General features: G+C 46.1%; 1 protein-coding gene across 5 annotated transcripts in view; it reads left to right on the plus strand.

Annotated features, from left to right (window-relative positions):
* Positions 1 to 21,521, plus strand: part of LOC139578454 (SRC kinase signaling inhibitor 1-like) — a 193,764-nt gene that overhangs the window by 126,618 nt on the left and 45,625 nt on the right. For 3 of the 5 annotated variants that reach the window (XM_071406062.1, XM_071406091.1, XM_071406100.1), the window contains exons 2-4: positions 9,639 to 9,668; positions 10,597 to 10,940; positions 16,299 to 16,334. In XM_071406062.1, the coding sequence (XP_071262163.1) occupies positions 9,639 to 9,668; positions 10,597 to 10,940; positions 16,299 to 16,334 (410 nt within the window). Of the gene's footprint in view, positions 1 to 9,638; positions 9,669 to 10,596; positions 10,941 to 11,778; positions 12,306 to 16,298; positions 16,335 to 21,521 lie in introns of those variants that run through there. The other 2 variants (XM_071406071.1, XM_071406081.1) reach the window with 2 other exon arrangements.

Consider the following 21,521-nt stretch of genomic DNA (forward strand, 5'->3'; position numbering starts at 1 on the left):
CACATATGTATGCACATTCGAACAAGCTGCTGTTGTGTGTGCATTTTAACAATACATAGGATTGTGTGATCTTGTACGTGTGCACTGAACACTTCCTCATTACCATACGCTGCAGGCATCTTCAGCCTCTATCTCTCCCAGCCTGGGGTGTGTGTGTGTGCGCGCGTGTGTGTGTGCACGCATGTGCGTGTGTGTGTGTGTGTGTGCGTGCTCAGCATCAACCCCTGTGTAGATCAGAGGTACAGCCCCCTTGATGCAGGAGATGAATCTCCTTTGAACAAGTGGCTCGGCGGCTGCACGGGGTCCATCTCTCTCAATACATCAATTTGAATTCCCCTCCACATAATGATGCAGTATTACTACCCATATACCAATCTCTCATACAGTATTACAGCACGTAACCCAGTATACCTTTTTCTGTGATGAACTGTGATTAACTGTGATGTATATAAGTGTATATCATGAGATATAATCAGGTGCTGGTACTTAGTGTCACTGTCTTATTTGAAGTCAACGGCAGTAGTAGTAATTGTGGTGGATGGCCTGGCCGGTAGGAACCTATTAGTTAAGAGGATCTCCGTCCCTGTCACAACTGCTGCTGTTATGGTGCCGCCTGTTGTTAATGCGATGACATGATGAGAGACATCTCTCTCTCTCTCCCTCCCTCTCTCGAACACACACACACACTCCCGCCTCAGTTGGATACACACTAACTGATTGTAGTTACAGCAGACGCTGTGAGACACACCCAGGGAGCCTGTAGCTCTCTCTAATTGTCTCTGTACAGGCCGTTGTGTGTTAACCGGCGCTCTGTCGGATCCGCACTACTGCAGCCATTCTAATTTGACTTCTTCCACACGATTCCCCCCCCCCCCCCCCGCCGTCCCCCGCCGTCGGGGCAGCTGAGTGAATTTGAAGGCGGGACGGGGGTGAGAGGAGGATGATCGAGGAGAGAAAGGCTCTAGATTAATTAAAGAGGCGAAGTGTTGCCTTCACCTGTGGGGACCAGCAGATTGGGCCTGTCTGTCTGTGTGAGTTTGGCTTCACTCGCTTCAAATCACTCCCATCTTATTATCATGTCCAGCACTGAGTCTGTCTGACACACCCGGGCCTGACTTAGACTGCTCTACTGTTGACCTTCTACTGAGGCATGTCACTTTCTCTCTCTCTCTGTCTCTCTGTCTCTCTCTCTCTCTCTCTGTCTCTGTCTCTATCGTTTCCTTTCACTCATATCAGAGCTCGGCAGAGCCTCAACTCTCAGCACTCACAGCTGACTTTAATGGAGAGAGAACAAGTTGAATCAGCCATTACCCATTCACATAATTAGAGAGTGGTGTGTGTGTTTATGTGTGTGTGTGTGTGTGTGTGTGTGTGTGTGTGTGTGTGTGTGTGTGTGTGTGTGTGTGTGTGTGTGTGTGTGTGTGTGTGTGTGTGTGTGTGTGTGTGTGTGTGTGTGTGTGTGTGTGTGAGAGAGAGATTGTGTGTATGTAACTACAGAGTATCTTAATTGTATGTAAATGTATGTATTTATAAGTGTGTGTGTGTGTGTGCGTGTGCGTGTGTGTGTGCGTGCGTGTGCGTGTCAATCACAGTAAATGTCCTCTACAGAGCAATAGAGTGTGTAGTGTTCTTGTTACCCAGTCAGTTGATGGCTCCCTGTGGATGTATAGTAATTATACAGCGGGGAAGGTACTTGTGGCAGTGGTATAACAGAGAGGCTGCACACACACACACACACACACACACACACACACACACACACACACACACACACACACACACACACACACACACACACACACACACACACACACACACACACACACACACACACACACACACACACACACACACACACACACACACATACATATCTGCGCAATAGATGTTGCCCATAGCTATCAACTGCTGTCCCTGATTGGCTGTCTATTGTGACCAGCAGTCAGTGACAGGGCCTGATTAGTACATTTGATCTTACTTGATTCTGTTTCCCATTTTCTCTCCTCCTCCTGGTGGTATTCCGTCTTGTGTAAACTGCTCCCTGAGGAGTGGACCTGTGAGTAATGGCAGCCAATGGCTGTGGGCCTGATTGGATCATTTCCTGCAGACTGCAGTCAAACGGATGTGCCAGATTTGCAGTGTGCTGTTTTCCTTTACTTTTCACTGAACAGGGAATGGGCCTGTCATCTTTTTCCTCCTCTCTGGTTCAGTGGTTGTTACTCGCCCTATGTTGCCATGGTGACGTTGAAACTCCCGGTGGAGCGGTGACAGACCCAAATTAGCCTGTCCACTGGGACCCGCTGGGGTCAGACTGGGGTCAGACCGGGTCTGGGTCTAGCTTCCCCCTCCTGATCTCCCCCTCTCCATCTCTCTGAAGGTGGGAAGCCGGTGGGATGAAGGTCTGAAGGTGGGATGCCGTGCGTTCATATCTGCGATGCTGCTGGTGCCAACGTCATTTAGCTGAGTCTACCTTTAACAACGTGATGAAACTTTGTTGCTCCTTGCTGAAATAAACCAACAAGTCTTCGGTTGCCTAGGTAATGCGCCCACAATGCAGCAGCAGCATAGAATGACAGCACATGCAGCCAGGAGGGGAGGTGAGGAGAAAGGGTGTGTCCTATTTGAACAGTTATTACGGTAGCCGCGGTCATTTGGCTGGCCAATTACCGTCATCCAAAATTCCATGACCGTCACAGCCCTACCATCTCCCCCTCCCCATCTCCCACTCTTCATCTCCCCCTTTCCATCTATCCCTCTCCATCTCCTCCTCTCCATCTCCCCCTCTCCATCTATCCCTCTCCATCTCCTCCTCTCCATCTCCCCTCTCCATCTTCTCCTCTCCACCCCCTCCATCTCCCCCTCTCCATCTCCCCCTCCTCATCTTCTCCTCTCCTTCTCCCCCTCTCCATCTCCCCCTATCCCCCTCTCCATCTCCCCCTATCCCCCTCTCCATCTCCCTCTCCATCTTCTCCTCTACATCTCCCCGTCCTAATTTTCCCCTCTCCATCTCCCCCTCTCCCCTCTCCATCTCCCCATCTCCATCTTCTCCTCTCCATCTCCCCCTCCTAATTTTCCCATCTCCCCCCTTCCATCTGTATACAGACAGACAGGGTAGCAGGCAAGGCCAGCCCAGCTCTGGAGAACATGATGCCTTCTGTTGATGTGAGACTAGGCAGGTTCCCTCCTCCTCCCCACCTCCCTGTCTCCGCTTGTTTAATTTCCTCAAATACAGGCTTCCTTCCTCTTCGACATTCATTTACAATTTCCACCCCCCCCCCTTTCTCTTCATTACTCTCTCTCTCTCTGTCCTCAGTGGCCAAACCATATGCTCATTATGAGCTCCCTGGATGCTCCATCCCTGGTGCAGTGGTGCCTGGCAGTTCAGAGGGAAGGCTGGGGAGAGATGCCCCCTTAAGGTGTGTGCTGCTGGGGCAGGCAACTGTGGTGTAAGAAGTGGGGCTCTCTGAGCAACACTGAGGCTCTGCCAGATTCCGTATTACTGCATACAGCTCCAGAAAAAAGCCCTGCTGCCTGTCAGAAAAGATAGTTCATCCAATTCATAAAAAATTATGTTTGAGTATTGCTCTGTGTGATCTTACATTCCTTTCTTTTTGGGAGTGAAGGGAGTGTTCAGCGTTATATCGCTGAGCCTCAGGCGTCTCTACTTGCCTCCCGCAGCTGAATCGTTGTTTGTTTTGCCAGTTGAATGTTCTTGAACGTACCCTCTCTCTTCTGAGGAGAAGCAGGCACCTCATTGGCTCAGTTCAGAGGTCAGTTCCCATGGTATCTCTGCGATGAATCCACCATCGCTCTCTCTCCAGGAGCGTTACTTTACTTGGCATTATGTGACTTTGCAGTAGACTCACTCAATACATTACGTCTGACAAGCCGCGCTCAAGATGAAGTACTGTTCTGCAGCCATCCTCTCCATGGTGGCTCTTTTATGGGGCTTTTAAATGGTGATGCCCCTGCGTGGGATTTGCACCGATTGTTGAAATATATTGGCTGTGACAAATAAAGACGAATAACCTGTCTTCCTGTTTCTATTATTATCCTCCTCCTTCCCACTGAACTAGTTAGTAGATCTCTAGTAGATAGCCATGTAACTGAATGACTAGTTAGTAGATCTCTAGTAGATAGCCGTGTCACTGAATGACTAGTTAGTGGATCTCTAGTAGATAGCCATGTAACTGAATGACTAGTTAGTAGATCTCTGGTAGATAGCCATGTAAACTGAATGACTAGTTAGTAGATCTCTGGTAGATAGCCATGTCACTGAATGACTAGTTAGTAGATCTCTAGTAGATAGCCATGTAAACTGAATGACTAGTTAGTAGATCTCTGGTAGATAGCCATGTAAACTGAATGACTAGTTAGTAGATCTCTAGTAGATAGCCGTGTCACTGAATGACTAGTTAGTGGATCTCTAGTAGATAGCCATGTAAACTGAATGACTAGTTAGTAGATCTCTAGTAGATAGCCATGTAAACTGAATGACTAGTTAGTAGATCTCTAGTAGATAGCCGTGTCACTGAATGACTAGTTAGTGGATCTCTAGTAGATAGCCATGTAAACTGAATGACTAGTTAGTAGATCTCTAGTAGATAGCCGTGTCACTGAATGACTAGTTAGTAGATCTCTAGTAGATAGCCATGTAACTGAATGACTAGTTAGTAGATCTCTAGTAGATAGCCATGTCACTGAATGACTAGTTAGTAGATCTCTAGTAGATAGCCGTGTCACTGAATGACTAGTTAGTAGATCTCTAGTAGATAGCCATGTAACTGAATGACTAGTTAGTAGATCTCTAGTAGAAAGCCATGTAACTGAATGACTAGTTAGTAGATCTCTAGTAGATAGCCGTGTCACTGAATGACTAGTTAGTGGATCTCTAGTAGATAGCCATGTAACTGAATGACTAGTTAGTAGATCTCTGGTAGATAGCCATGTAAACTGAATGACTAGTTAGTAGATCTCTGGTAGATAGCCATGTCACTGAATGACTAGTTAGTAGATCTCTAGTAGATAGCCATGTAAACTGAATGACTAGTTAGTAGATCTCTGGTAGATAGCCATGTAAACTGAATGACTAGTTAGTAGATCTCTAGTAGATAGCCGTGTCACTGAATGACTAGTTAGTGGATCTCTAGTAGATAGCCATGTAAACTGAATGACTAGTTAGTAGATCTCTAGTAGATAGCCATGTAAACTGAATGACTAGTTAGTAGATCTCTAGTAGATAGCCGTGTCACTGAATGACTAGTTAGTAGATCTCTAGTAGATAGCCATGTAAACTGAATGACTAGTTAGTAGATCTCTAGTAGATAGCCGTGTCACTGAATGACTAGTTAGTAGATCTCTAGTAGATAGCCATGTAACTGAATGACTAGTTAGTAGATCTCTAGTAGATAGCCATGTCACTGAATGACTAGTTAGTAGATCTCTAGTAGATAGCCGTGTCACTGAATGACTAGTTAGTAGATCTCTAGTAGATAGCCATGTAACTGAATGACTAGTTAGTAGATCTCTAGTAGATAGCCATGTAAACTGAATGACTAGTTAGTAGATCTCTAGTAGATAGCCATGTAAACTGAATGACTAGTTAGTAGATCTCTAGTAGATAGCCATGTAAACTGAATGACTAGTTAGTAGATCTCTAGTAGATAGCCATGTAAACTGAATGACTAGTTAGTAGATCTCTAGTAGATAGCCATGTAAACTGAATGACTAGTTAGTAGATCTCTAGTAGATAGCCATGTAAACTGAATGACTAGTTAGTAGATCTCTAGTAGATAGCCATGTAAACTGAATGACTAGTTAGTAGATCTCTAGTAGATAGCCATGTAAACTGAATGACTAGTTAGTAGATCTCTGGTAGATAGCCATGTAACTGAATGACTAGTTAGTAGATCTCTAGTAGATAGCCGTGTCACTGAATGACTAGTTAGTAGATCTCTAGTAGATAGCCATGTAAACTGAATGACTAGTTAGTAGATCTCTAGTAGATAGCCGTGTCACTGAATGACTAGTTAGTAGATCTCTAGTAGATAGCCGTGTCACTGAATGACTAGTTAGTAGATCTCTAGTAGATAGCCATGTAAACTGAATGACTAGTTAGTAGATCTCTAGTAGATAGCCATGTAAACTGAATGACTAGTTAGTAGATCTCTAGTAGATAGCCGTGTCACTGAATGACTAGTTAGTAGATCTCTAGTAGATAGCCGTGTCACTGAATGACTAGTTAGTAGATCTCTAGTAGATAGCCATGTAAACTGAATGACTAGTTAGTAGATCTCTAGTAGATAGCCGTGTCACTGAATGACTCGTTTGTAGATCTCTAGTAGATAGCCGTGTCACTGAATGACTAGTTAGTAGATCTCTAGTAGATAGCCATGTAACTGAATGACTAGTTAGTAGATCTCTAGTAGAAAGCCATGTAAATGTAATGACTAGTTAGTAGATCTCTAGTAGATAGTCATATCACTGAATGACTAGTTAGTAGATGTCTAGAATGGTTTGTATTGAATGTCTTGCAGACCTTCAACTGGATTATAAATCAAGCCTTTTCATCCTTGACCATTACAAAAGCTATAACAGTTACAGAGATGTGTTGTATCTCTCCCAAAATAATAGATTCCTAAACTCTAGTGGGAATGTGTGATGAGTGAGTGAACGATTGAGTGACTGAGTGATGGTGATTATATTGATGTACTACTGTATATTCAGCTCATTTGGTTACTCAGGGCCCTGGCTAATCAGCCTGTTAATGTGGCTGACTGTGGCTGATGCTCAGGCACATCATTATGCTTCTCTAGGGGGCCCCGCCTGACCAGCCATTATAATGCATATGGGGCTCCTTAGTCAGGGCCAGGGCACAATAAGCCTCCATCTAATGAAGTGTACACCACAGATCTGGGGGGCTAAATAGACACATCCAGCAGTATGTGCTGTAGTAACTATCTCCGCCAGAGTGCTCAATACTAATGCTGTTACCCAAGTAGTCAGTCCATTTAGCCTCACCCCTGCCCAGCCCCAGTCTATCAGTGCTCCCTAACACAGCGCTATGGAAGGGTATGTAAAGAGATCATTAGAATCAGTGTGCTGTGGTACCGTGGTACCCAGCGCTTTGAAATGATCAGCTGAATAGAGAGGGGTGTGGTTATGGTTGTGAAAAGGTTGATTACAGGAGAGGAGAGGTTGTACAGTTTGTCTACTTGTTGACATGGGATCAACTAGTCCTATTAACACCTGAACAGCCCATATGGCCTGGCCTCCCTCCCTTTCTTTCTTCCCCCTTCCTCTCTCTTGTCTCTTCTCTCCAAGTAGTTGTCTATCCATGATAGACTGTGTGGCCTCTGATCCTCAGGTGGCCCTACCTGTCGTATACAGCCTTGGCGGCCCCCTTCCTCCCTCCCTCTCTCCCTCTCTGTCTCTCTCTCTCTCTCTCTCTCTCTCCCTCCCTCCCCCAAGCTCTGTGTGGTAATTATCAGTTCATTTGATGCCTCTACCTTGAGGAGCCCCACGCTGCTCTGCTCCCTTCATCCCTCCCTCAGCTCAGCTACATCAAAATGACCCTGGTGAGGCTTTAATGTGCAGATGCTCCACTTCATTCAGCCCAATTACGCCTGACTACTTTTCACCGTTTTTTTTTCTTCTGTGCCTTTAGTTTAATCAATGTTTTTTTCCCTACCTGCTTTTGAATACATTATTTTTGTACCTGCTTTGAAATGAATGATTCAAATTAGATCCTGACAACTGTTGTATTTGAAAGTGCTTGGGTGTCTGAACCACCTGGGTAATGATGGATGATGTATTATTCCATCTATTAGCCTGCTGCTAGTGGAATATAAACGTTAATATCAAACCATGAGGATTTATAATAACCTTTATATATACACATACAGTAGAAGTCGGTAGTCAGTCGGAAGTCAGTTTTTCACAATTCCTGACATTTAATCCTAGTAAAAATTCCCTGTCTTAGGTCAGTTAGGATCACCACTTTATTTTAAGAATGTGAAATGTCAGAATAATAGTAGAGATAATGTTTATATCAGCTTTTATTTCTTTCATCACATTCCCAGTGGGTCAGAAGTTTACATATACTCAATTAGTATTTGGTAGCATTGCCTTTAAATTGTTTAACTTGGGTCAAACGTTTCAGGTAGCCTTCCACAAGCTTCCCACAATAAGTTGGGTGAATTATGGCCCATTCCTCCTGACGGAGCTGGTGTAACTGAGTCAGGTTTGTAGGCCTCCTTGCTCGCACATGCTTTTTCAGTTCTGCCCACACATTTTCTATGGGATTGAGGTCAGGGCTCTATGATGGCCACTCCAATACCTTGACTTTGTTGTCCTTAAGCCATTTTGCCACAACTTTGGAAGTATGCTTGTGGTAATTGTTCATTAGGAAGACCCATTTGCGACCAAGCTTTAACTTCCTGACTGATGTCTTGAGATGTTGCTTCAATATATCCACATAAATTTCTGTCCTCCTGATGCCAACTATTTTGTGAAGTGCACCAGTCTCTCCTGCAGCAAAGCACCCCCACAACATGATGCTGCCACCCCCGTGCTTCACGGTTGGGATGGTGTTCTTCGGCTTGCAAGCCTCCCCTTTTTTCCTCCAAACATAACGATGGTCATTATGGCCAAACAGTTCTAGTTTTGTTTCATCAGACCAGAGGACATTTCTCCAAAAAGTACGATCTTTGTCCCCATGTGCAGTTGCAAACCGTAGTCTGGCTTTTTTATGGTGATTTTGGAGCAGTGGCTCCTTCCTTTCTGAGTGGCCTTTCAGGTTATGTCGATATAGGACTTATTTTACTGTGGATATAGATACTTTTCTACCTGTTTCCTCCAGCATCAAGGTCCTTTGCTGTTGTTCTGGGATTGATTTGCACTTTTCACAACAAAGTACGTTCATCTCTAGGAGACAGAACTCCTTCCTGAGCGGTATGACGGCTGTGTGGTCCCATGGTGTTTATACTTGCGGACTATTGTTTGTACAGATGAACGTGGTACCTTCAGGCATTTGGAAATTGCTACAAAGGATGAACCAGACTTGTGGAGGTCTACAATTTTTTTTCTGAGGTCTTGGCTGATTTCTTTTGATTTTCCCATGATGTCAAGTAAAGAGGCACTGAGTTTGAAGGTATGGCCTTGAAATACATCCACAGGTACACCTCCAATTGACTCACATTTTGTCAGTTAGCCTATCAGAAGCTTCTAAAGCCATGACATCAATTTCTGGACGTTTCCAAGCTGTTTAAAGGCACAGTCAACTTAGTGTATGTGAACTTCTGACCCACTGGAATTGTGATACAGTGAATTATAAGTGAAATAATCTGTCTGTAAACATTCTGTAAAAATTACTTGTGTCATGCACAAAGTAGATGTCCTAACCGACTTACCAAAACTATAGTTTGTTAACAAGAAATTTGTAGAGTGGTTGAAAAACGAGCTTTAATGACTCCAACCTAAGTGTACGTAAACGTCCGACTTCAACTGTACGTATTTCATTGATAATCCATTACACAGGTGGCACATGGAGAGTGGGACTGTGTCAAAGGTGTGTGTGTGTGTTTTTGTGTATGGTCTGTGCACACACAGATTAACCTTTGGCATGTTTCTTCTTTTAGCCAACGCTGGGGCCTGTTATCCAAAACAAGGTAACTGAGTGGGCGAATGGCACCCCAGTTGTTCTCATGCTTTAAGCTCATTGATCTCCACTGTCACCCATTTTGTGTGTCACCGACTCCCCCCCCCCCGGCTGTCCCCAGACCAATAACCTTTGAGGAGGCGCATGTTTAGATAAATGGAGAAAGATTAGTTAGGAAGTGGGTGACTTGGAGGGGGCAGGGAGTGGTGGGGGGGGTTTCTTCTTTTTTGCAGCTGCCTCCCCAATTTTGTAGAGGTAATTTCTCTCTCTCTGTGTCTTCAGAAAGCAATGAAAGGAACTTCAGATGACAAATAGGAGCAGGGAAATGGAATATCCTACAGAGAAAATTCTGCTACATTCTTTTCTTTGATCTATTGCAGGAGCATCGCCCCCCCCCCCCCCCCCCCCTCTAAAGTTGAGATCAATAATCCTGCAGGGAGACGCTTTTCTCTCTTCCGTTCTGTTCTGTTCGGTTTGTTCCGTCTTGGTGGCAATGAGTCTAACATCCCATCCCACTCTCTCTCTCTCGCTCCCGTTCCTTCTCTCTGTCTCTCTCTCCCGTTCCTTCTCTCTGTCTCTCTCTCTCTCTCCCGTTCCTTCTCTCTGTCTCTCTCTCTCTCCCGTTCCTTCTCTCTGTCTCTCTCTCTCTCCCGTTCCTTCTCTCTGTCTCTCTCTCTCTCCCGTTCCTTCTCTCTGTCTCTCTCTCTCTCCCGTTCCTTCTCTCTGTCTCTCTCTCTCTCCTTTATTGCTTTCCTCTCCTCTGTGTTCATCTGTCTGTGTACGTCTGTGTGTCTGACTGCCTCTGTCTGTGTGTCTGGATGTTTGTGTGCATTCATCTCCTCATCTGTATCTGCCTGCCTGTCCTGTGTGTGGCGATCCACTTTCCACCTGACCTGCTACCCCCACCCTCCCTCTATCCCTCCTTCCGTCCATCTCAGATCCCTCAGAGCGTGGTGGCGGTCACATGATCTCGACGGATGACCTGGAGTACCCGCGGGAGTACCGGACGCTGGGGAACGGGACGCGGCGTTTCTCCAACGTGGGTCTGGTGCACACCTCGGAGCACCGCCACACGGTCATCGCAGCCCAGAGCCTGGAGGCCCTTACCAACCTGCACAAGGTGGACATGGAGCGCAAGAGGGACGCCTTCATGGACCACCTGAAGAACAAGTACCCGCCCCAGCTGCAGCACCCCGGGCATCAGCACCACAACCCCCCTTCGCCCTCACCCTCCCACGGCAGCATGAGGCAGCCTGACAGAGAGCGAGCCGCGCGCGAACAGGTAAACACTACCTACGGGTACTCACATGAATATAGTGTATTGGCACACACACACACACACACACACACACACACACACACACACACACACACACACACACACACACACACACACACACACACACACACACACACACACACACACACACACACACACACACACACACACACACACACACACACACACACACACACACACACACACACACACACACACACACACACACACACACACACGAGAGAGAGATGTCTGATGGCCCAGCATCACCTTGTTAGCCGTGTTAATCTGGCTGTCACAGCCCAGTGTGTATGTTAGTCTGGACTGACAAAGTTTAGTCACCCAGCCTGTAGACCTCCTCATAGAGGGGCAGGGCGGCCCCACTGGAGCACGAAGCTGACACACAATACACTCTCCCCTACGCAGCACCATGGGAATGCTCTCTCTCATATCTCTCTCTCTCTCCCCATCTCTCTCCATATCTCTCTCCATCTATCTCTCTCTCTCTCTCTCTCTCTCTCTCTCTCTCTCTCTCTCTCTCTCTCTCTCTCTCTCTCTCTCTCTCTCTCTCTCTATCTCTCTCTCTCTCTCTCTCTCTCTCTCTCTCTCTCTCTCTCTCTTCTCTCTCTCTCTCTCTCTCTCTCTCTCTGTCTCTCTCTGTCTCTCTGTCTCTCTCTGTCTCTCTGTCTCTCTGTCTCTGTGTGTGTGTAAAGAGGCAAAGCCAAAGTAATCACAAGAGCATTGGGAGAATGGGAGGGAGAGAGAGAGAAAAGGGGAGGGTGGGTGAGAGAAAGGTGGAGTCCATGGTTGCCACAGCAACCTCTCCCTAATATGGAAAGCGATGATATCACATTGCAAAGGTCAGGCTGGAGAGAGGGAGGGATAGAACAAGAGAGTGAGAGAGTGAGAGAGACACGGTTACAAATCCTAAATCGCCAGGATATCGTCATCAGGGCACGGGGGAGAGAGCAGCAAAGTCTGGAATTCCTTGTCATCTACTGGTTGTGCATGCGGTCGTCTGGGTGACACATGGACAGGGGGGAGGAGGGGGACAGACAGAGAGAGATAGAAAAAGAGGGGAGCAGCAGAGGAACCAGTCAACCAGCCTGCTAGTCAATTAGCCAGCGCCAGCGGGAGGGAGACAGCCACCCATCTGCGAAGGAGTTAATCGCCTGGTGTTGTAATGAATTAAATAAAAGAGTTTCCGCATGTGCCGGAGAGAGAGAGGGAAGGGGAGAAAGAGAGAGCCAGAGGGAGGGAGAGACTGACAAAGCGGTATGAGGATCCTCTGCACCTGACGGAGGGAAGGGACAGCCTGGTGTGACTGGAGAGGAGAGAGGACAGGAGAGGAGGACAGGTGCTCTGCAGGTGAGAGCAGGGGGAAGACGGGGGGTATTTAGTGAGGGAGGAGTGTGTGTAGGTCTGGGGTGGGTCTCGTATGTCAAGGCAGGGCTGGTCTATGTTTGTTGTGGTTGTTGTGGTGACAGGCTCCATGCGTTTGGCAGGTGTAAGGCAGGCATTCTGGTAGAGTGTATGTATGTGTATGTGTACAGGTGTGTGGGTACATGTGAATAATAGTGAGAGATTGAGGAATAGAGCGAGAGAGACTGACTGAGTGAGAGAATGACGGAATGAGGGAGGGGGGGTCAAGGAGGGGTGTAGGAAGGAGAGGAAAGGAGAGAGCGCAGCCTGCTTTGCATGCAGGTCAGGCAGTGCGGCGCTCCAGTCTGTGAGGCTCTGTCAGAGAACCCTGCCTGCCTACGGCCATCTCTCGCACGTGTGTGTGTGTGTGTGTGTGTGTGTGTGTGTGTGTGTGTGTGTGTGTGTGTGTGTGTGTGTGTGTGTGTGTGTGTGTGTGTGTGTGTGTGTGTGTGTGTGTGTGTGTGTGTGTGTGTGTGTGTGTGTGTGTGTGTGTGTGTGTGTGTGTTTTTTGTGTGTTTGTGTGTGTACGCTGTGGCAGGGGAGAGATAGGAGGGGAGAGGGAGGATGGAGGGTTAACAGCATACATTTAACCCCAGGTCCTCACCTCTAATTCTGCATGGAGGTGCAGGCAGATCTGTGACCTGAACACATTGGGTAGTAAATATGTAACTCAGCAGGAGTATGTATTACCTGGGGGGATAAAGATGTTTCAGCTTCGTACTAGGGATGCTGGTGGAGTCATACTGTATGTATTAGCTAGTATGGTAGACTGGTGTGTGGTGACTATGATAAATCTGGGGCTGAGGAGGTGGATGCAGAGTGTTGACTCGCCTGGGTATGCTGAGAGAGGTTTGGCAGGATTTTTTGGGGGGGTTCATTTATTTTCAATTAGTATACTGTATATCAAGGTTATGATTGGTCCGAAACTATACTTCAAGGTAAACAAAACGGCTTTGTATTACTGAACGCATAGTGTTGTCGCTACCTTAGAATCCACTGACCTGTGCTATCTATCACATGGCAGCAGTATTCGCGACTCAAAGGTCAATCTGTAGGATGCCCAATCAAGGTGCAGTTCAAACAACAACAGGAGCTGAAGTGGTGGAGAAAGACGGGCTGTTTACTCTGACCTTAGATCTGTAAACAAGACTCATTACACCACAGTCCACAGAACAGGCACATCTGTCTGTCATCTGTCTGTCTGTCTGTCTGTCTGTCTGTCTGTCTGTCTGTCTGTCTGTCTGTCTGTCTGTCTGTCTGTCTGTCTGTCTGTCTGTCTGTCTGTCTGTCTGTCTGTCTGTCTGTCTGTCTGTCTGTCTGTCTGTCTGTCAGTTCCAGGGTTGTCAGGGGCAACCCTAGAGCCCAGGCAGGCTAGACTGAATGACTGACTGACATGAGCAGGTAGAATCTAACCCAGCCCATCCTCAATCAATAGAGCCTACCTCTTAGTCCAGTCATGACCTACTTTCCACATGAACACACACACATATTTCCATCCTGCCGACACACACAAAGGCACAAAGCTTTGGTTCAGTAGAATAGACTAGGAGTCACTTACAGAACAGAGAGAAATGAGAGAGGCCAAGAGAGCAGAGTTTAACTGAATGTGTTCTCTAGTAGACTTTAGTGACATCCCAACATTCTCCTATAGAGATGTGTTTTTACGTTAGTAACATTCAGCTCCCCAGTAAATGAAGCTCAGGGTTTGGGCCGATTCCCATTTATTTTGCGTCAGTGTAAGCAAAACTCGGTCTTCCTGGATCTGACCGTTCTAGCCAGTTCTGACACTGCTAGACATTACAATGAACTCAATCCCAACATTTGATTTCAACTCATGCCCCATCCATCCTGTAATGTAGAGAAAAGGTGAACTGATCAGGGAGGCTCATCTGCATATATAATCAGCAACCACCTATGTGGTTCAGAGAACCAGAGAACGTTCCAGACTGTTGCTGTAGTTGTTTAGCCTGGTTCCAAGCATGTGTGTGCTGTATAGCTGATTCCTGTCACAAACAGGTCTGGTAACAGGCTAGTTGCTGTTGCCATGGCAAGGCATTTTGCCACTGTCCTGTGAGCGTACATTGTCCCTCTCTCCGGGTTATACAGGGAAAACAGAGAACGGTATACAGTGGACAGAACACGGAGATACAGGGTCAGTTTGAAGCTGTGGATATAGGTGTTGCCATGGCAGGGAGTCTTGGCGGTGCCACCCGGTGCCCTGTGGTCGTATATTGTCACTCTCTCCAGGTCATCACTTTAGTCTGGACCGGATCATTAAAAATTCAGCTCCATTGAACAGCATGGGGTGTGGAGGCAGCTACTATTGTATCAGTGTGCCTGCCTGCCCTGTACACCACGCTGCCTCCTTAGTCTATAGCCAGGCCCTGCAGGACTGTTTAACACGGTGTCAATGAGAGAGATAGAGGGAGGAACACCTTAGGCTTAGAGAGACTGGCATCGTGTAGGTCAGGGGGGATTCCCACCAGCCATAACCAGCTCTCCAGCTAGCTAGCTGCCTCGGTTTTCATAGTTAAATGAATGTCGCTCATCTATTATAAATTGCTACGCTGGGTGAGAGACAGATGGGGAGAGGATAAAGTAACAATCAGTTGCAAATGAACTCTTTCTGAAGTCCATAATAAAAACACGATGAGGCGACATCGAAAGGAAACACTGAGAAAGAAAAACTAGCCGACGATGATGAATCAAATAAAGAAAACCTAGGCTACCTGTCGTTTTGTCTTACCCTCACGCCGGTGGATATATGGCAGCAGGGAAAACGGTCACTCCGGTAAATTAACTGGAAATTGCCTGCAGATAAGAATAAGGAACTAGAATAAGAGTTGAGATTTGGGATCAAAATTCATGAATTGTCGCCATCTTTTTAATTTACATATGATCGTGAGGTGTTTCCAGGCCGTTGGAAGCCTGGCCTGGTTTATAACACACCGTGGTTATTATGTTTTAATGGAACTTCCTCTGGTCTAGACTAGCATGTGTCACAGTAGAGAGGGGCCAAGGGAGGGAGAGGAGGACAAAAAGAGAGGAGGGAGAGGCAATGAGGTAGTGGGTTAGGTAGAGAATATTAGATGGATAGAGAGAGAGGCAGGTGGAGCGAGGGAGCAAAAAGGAAGAGAAAAGGAGGGAGAGAGGGGGCCTGTCTGCTGATGGATGATGGAGGAGTCTGGGAGACAGGCCAACATCTGAACGACTGACAGAGTGGCCTGTTTAATTCATTTTCACTTCTTTCATTTAATCCTGTCAAAAGGCACAGCCTGTGACTAGTTCCTACTTGGTTTGAATTGCAACATTACATTCACAAACAGATCCCCCCCACACCCTCTCCTGCCCACATCCACATGCTAATCAATTGCTAAGAACATTGTAACCTTCTTGTTGTATTAACGATTCCCTTAATGGGCTGTCAATATGCCCTGTGTCGGCTCTGACGGAGGATAATGACATGATGCTTGGGATAGTGCGTGTTTGTGTGTGTGTGTGTGTGTGTCTGTATGTCTGTGCTCTGTATGTGTGTGTGTGGGGAGTGGGCTAGTAGGGTGTGTGCAGCATATTTTGGGCTGGGAATGGTCCCACTTCTAAGAGCATTTGATGCTGGTGTGTCACTGTCAAGGGCTTTTGAGTTACCTATTTCAGCCACTCTCTCTACCTCTCCTCTTCCCTACATCTCTTTCAACATCGCTCCCTCTGTCTCTTTTTCTCTCTCTCCCTCACCCAGCATGCAATTTCTCAGAGAGTTGCTTTTATTGTTAGCTGTCAGATACTTGAGAGTAAATGTCTAACACTTCTCTCTCCCCCCCTCTCTCTTTCTCCCTCTCTCTATCGCTCTCTCTTTTCTTTTCTCTCTTTCCTTTTCTTTCTTTCCTTTTCTCTCTTTCCTTTTCTCTCTTTCTTTTCTCTCTTTCTTTTTTCTCTCCCCAGCAACAACCCAACTACTGGAGCTTTAAGGTCAGTGCTGTAAGTGACAGTGTCGCTGTGTCAGTTTGGTTTCTCCATCCACTGTGGTGTGTTATTGTTGTGTGTATTTTTGTCTTTGTCTTTGTGAGTGTGTGTGTGTGTGTGTGTGTGTGTGTGTGTGTGTGTGTGTGTGTGTGTGTGTGTGTGTGTGTGTGTGTGTGTGTGTGTGTGTGTGTGTGTGTGTGTGTGTGTGTGTGTGTGCGTGTGTGTGTGTGTGCGTGTGTGCGTGTGTGTGTACCACCCCAGGCTCCTATGACACGGTGGCACATCGCTCTCTCTGCCTGGTTTCTGTGCCCATCGCACCGCTGGCAGGCAGACTCTCAGTTGGCATCTCTCGAGTCTCAGGCGGCAGCAGCAGCTTAAAGCCTTCAAGCTCCGTTTAATCTGCAGGAAACGATTCTCCCGGGATTAATGCCACCTCAGTCAGTCAGCTTGCGCCTAGCGCTAATGGCTAACATCCATGTGACCTTGCTAGAGTATTACTCAGGCTAACTGAGACTTTAAAAAGAAATTACAGTGCTTTGTTGCATTGTGGAAATGTTACTTTGACATTTCTCAGACGTCCTTCGGTATTACTGACAGGCTTTGAGGTTAGATATTCTGTATTTAGAAGAAATGTACAGTAACATGGCATGTATTATTTCTGTTCTGTCTTGCCTGCGGATACATCAGTGAGGGTGTATCTGTCTTGCGTGCGACACAGAGGTAAATGGAGTAGATGGAGTGTGTAAGTGTCATGCTGTGGATCTATGTGAGCTGGCATGGTTTACGGTGTGTTGAGGATTACGTTTCATAGATGTTGTCCGGAGGCTGCTGAGGCACAGCATGGATCTACACAGTGAGGCTTTCAGGAAGTATTGTCATCTGTATGGGAAGAGGCCTCGTCTGAGGTTTACGCTTCCCTGAAATATCACCCGGGCAGGGTGGAGATGTTACCAGATATAAATATCCAGATCCCTGACCCATCTGCCCCAGAGCTATGTAATTATTACGAGGAGCGTAATGAATGTCCAAAAAAGCTTTAAAAACCCCTCTCGCGTGGAGACATTTTTATTTGCGCTCCCAACAAACTCTAATCAGAGGCAGGCAGACAAGCGGTTTTCTCGGATTGACTGCCTGCAGCAACTGGGCAGTCATCAAATCACTGTCACAATATTCCATTTTCTCTTCCTTTTTCTATTTCCATGACTTTGTGGAAATGTTATTTTCACGCCCTTGATCCAGTGCTCGCCTAATAATGCTTGCCCACTTTTCCGCCGCTCCTCCACATAAATGACATCACGGTGTCTAAATCTGGAGATGAATATAATTAAAAGCCTCCTGAATGAGTCACATTCTCAACAGGCTGAATTAGACAGAATTAAAGTGAAGGAGGAGAACAGGTGATAAGAAGAAGAGGTAGAAGAAGAGGTAGAATCCAGCCCTATGGAGATTATTCTGCTGTATGTACAGTGAGGGAAAAAAGTATTTGATCCCCTGCTGATTTTGTACGTTTGCCCACTGACAAAGAAATGATCAGTCTATAATTTTAATGGTAGGTTTATTTGAACAGTGAGAGACAGAATATCAACAAAGAAATCCAGAAAAACGCATGTGAAAAATGTTATGAATTGATTTGCATTTTAATGAGGGAAATAAGTATTTGACCCCTCTGCAAAACATGACTTAGTACTTGGTGGCAAAACCCTTGTTGGCAATCACAGAGGTCAGACGTTTCTTGTAGTTGGCCACCAGGTTTGCACACATCTCAGGAGGGATTTTGTCCCACTCCTCTTTGCAGATCTTCTTCAAGTCATTAAGGTTTCGAGGCTGACGTTTGGCAACTCGAACCTTCAGCTCCCTCCACAGATTTTCTATGGGATTAAGGTCTGGAGACTGGCTAGGCCACTCCAGGACCTTAATGTGCTTCTTCTTGAGCCACTCCTTTGTTGCCTTGGCCGTGTGTTTTGGGTCATTGTCATGCTGGAATACCCATCCACGACCCATTTTCAATACCCTGGCTGAGGGAAGGAGGTTTTCACCCAAGATTTGACGGTACATGGCCCCGTCCATCGTCCCTTTGATGCTGTGAAGTTGTCCTGTCCCTTTAGCAGAAAAACACCCCCAAAGCATACTGTTTCCACCTCCATGTTTGACGGTGGGGATGGTTTCTTGGGGTCATAGGCAGCATTCCTCCTCCTCCAAACACGGCAAGTTGGGTTGATGCCAAAGAACTCCATTTTGGTCTCATCTGACCACAACACGTTCACCCAGTTGTCCTCTGAATCATTCAGATGTTCATTGGCAAACTTCAGACGGGCATGTATATGTGCTTTCTTGAGCAGGGGGACCTTGCGGGCGCTGCAGGATTTCAGTCCTTCACGGCATAGTGTGTTACCAATTGTTTTCTTGATGACTATGGTCCCAGCTGCCTTGAGATCATTGACAAGATCCTCCTGTGTAGTTCTGGGCTGATTCCTCACCGTTCTCATGATCATTGCAACTCCACGAGGTGAGATCTTGCATGGAGCCCCAGGCTGAGGGAGATTGACAGTTCTTTTGTGTTTCTTCCATTTGCGAATAATCACAGAAACTGTTGTCACCTTCTCACCAAGCTGCTTGGCGATGGTCTTGTAGCCCATTCCAGCCTTGTGTAGGTCTACAATCTTGTCCCTGACATCCTTGGAGAGCTCTTTGGTCTTGGCCATGGTGGAGAGTTTGGAATCTGATTGATTGATTGCTTCTGTGGACAGGTATCTTTTATACAGGTAAGAAACTGAGATTAGGAGCACTCCCTTTAAGAGTGTGCTCCTAATCTCCGTTCGTTACCTGTATGAAAGACACCTGGGAGCCAGAAATCTTTTTGATTGAGAAGGGGTCAAATACTTATTTCCCTCATTAAAATGCAAATCAATTTATAACATTTTTGACATGCATTTTTCTGGATATTTTTGTTGTTATTCTGTCTCTCACTGTTCAAATAAACCTACCATTAAAATTATAGACTGATAATTTCTTTGTCAGTGGGCAAACGTACAAAATCAGCAGGGGATCAAATACTTTTTTCCCTCACTGTATCAGACCTGGGTTCAAATACTATTTCAAAACAAATATTCAGATAACCTTTCTTTACATTTTTTTTAAAGTCAAGCAGTTGAATATTGGAATGCATTTGGAAATACACTTGGAAAGTATTTGAAAATGCTCAAATACACTGACACAAATACACTCCCATGCATTTAACCCAGATATTGGAACATATTATTTGAACTCAAGTAAAAGTACTTGTTTGGGCTGTGTATTTGAAAATAGTCAAATACACTGAAAAAAAGTATTTAATTAACAAATACTCAAACACACATGTATTTGAACCCAGATCTGGTATGTATGTATTCTACTGGCCTGGTCCCTTTTCTATTTTTCCTCTGCAAAGAAGACTACCAGCCATCTCAGGTGTCATCCTCCCTCCCCAGAGTACGCCATTTTCTTCACTCTCCTGCCTAGCGAGCAGATCGCATCAGCGAACAATCCAGCTCAATTTGGCAGAGCAATTTCTTCCATGCATTGATGACTCCCCATATTATAAAGAGACTGAGCTCGGCCAAGGAGAGAGCGAGGGGGAGGGGGGCTGAGAGATAGACGGCGTGAGTGAAAGCCAGAGATAGAGGGAAAGAGTAAGTGAGGAGTAAGAGGGAGGGAGATGGATTTATTATGGGGGGTAATTTTTGTTTCCAATTTTTGCGGAACAGCCGTAGGCTTGCTTGTTTTCTAGGCTCTTCTCTCCCTGTTTGGTTAAATAACACAATGTGTGGGTAGAGAGCGAGTGTGTGTGAGAGCAGGGCTGTACAAACAGACATAGAATGCAGCAGGAGGAGGAGTAGAGGGCTGCTTGGCTGCTTTGAGAGCTGTCCAGGAACAGAGGTGTTGACATAGAGAGACACAGACAGCCGGAATGAGAAGCTACTTTCGAGACGGATGAAAAACTGATGACGCTCTGAGGGGTGTGAGCGACAGAGCGGGAAAGGAAGGGGAAAGATGGCACAGAGAGCGAGATTGTAGAGAGAGAGAGAGAGAGAGAGAGCGAGAGAGATGGGGAGGGAAAGGAGAAGGACATACACTGAGTATACAAAACATTAAGAACACCTGCTCCTTCCATGACATAGACTGACCAGGTGAATCCAGCTGAAAGCTATGATCCATTATTCATTTCACTATTTAAATCCACTTCAGTCAGTGTAGATGAAGGGGAGGAGATAGGTTAAAGAAGGATTTTTAATCCTTGAGACAATTGAGACATGGAGTGTGTGTGTGCCACTCAGAGGGTGAATGTGCAAGACAAAAAATTGAAGTGCCTTTGAACAGGGTATGGTAGTAGGTGCCAGACGCACCGGTTTGTGTCAAGAACTGCAAAGCTGCTGCGTTTTTCACGCTCAACAGTTTCCCTTGAGTATCAAGAATGGTCCACCACCCAAAGCACATACAGTCAACTTGACATACCTGTGGGAAGCATTGGAGTCAACATGGGCCAACATCCCTGTGGATCCCTTTTGACACCTTGTAGAGTCCATACCCCGATGAATTGAGGCTGTTCTGAGGGTAAGATGTTCCTAATGTTTGGTACAGTCAGTGTATGAAAAAGGAAAGGTGGCTGAAAAGTGGTTGAAAAGGCCAGAGAATAGAAGGGGGACAGAAGAAGAGAGAGGTGTGAGGAGTGTGATGTAAGTCAGTTAAAACCACCTAAGATTGATGTCCATGCCCCCGCACACACCTAATTAGCATAATACAAATCCACCCGTTTAATTAAGCTAGAGATATCTGTTTTGTTGCATTGGATGTGTCTCAATCCACTGCATCAGCCTATGTCGCACTTCCCCATCTGCGGTGAAAGATAACAGAGCTAGAGTAGTGTTGGTCAGACCATGAGGCATCCCGAAAATTGGTCTTCTCACAACATCGTTCGTTTTGCTCCACAACCCCCGTAAGCGTATTGGGGCTCGTCTAAAGTCGGTACAGCCGCTCTGCCAACTTCTGACTGTAGCATCCGAACAGTAATGAACCCTCTGTGGAAAGGTGATACTCTCACAAACACGTACATGTTGGTTATTTTCCTCCACGACGCCCACAGGCCTCACAAGACTTGTCTGAAGGTCCTCTGGTACCAGTTGAAAACTTTATAGAAGACTGTTTAGTGCCAAAAATAATATGTTA

This window comes from Salvelinus alpinus, chromosome 1, assembly GCF_045679555.1.
Source record: "Salvelinus alpinus chromosome 1, SLU_Salpinus.1, whole genome shotgun sequence".
In the NCBI taxonomy this organism is placed as follows: Eukaryota; Metazoa; Chordata; class Actinopteri; order Salmoniformes; family Salmonidae; genus Salvelinus; species Salvelinus alpinus.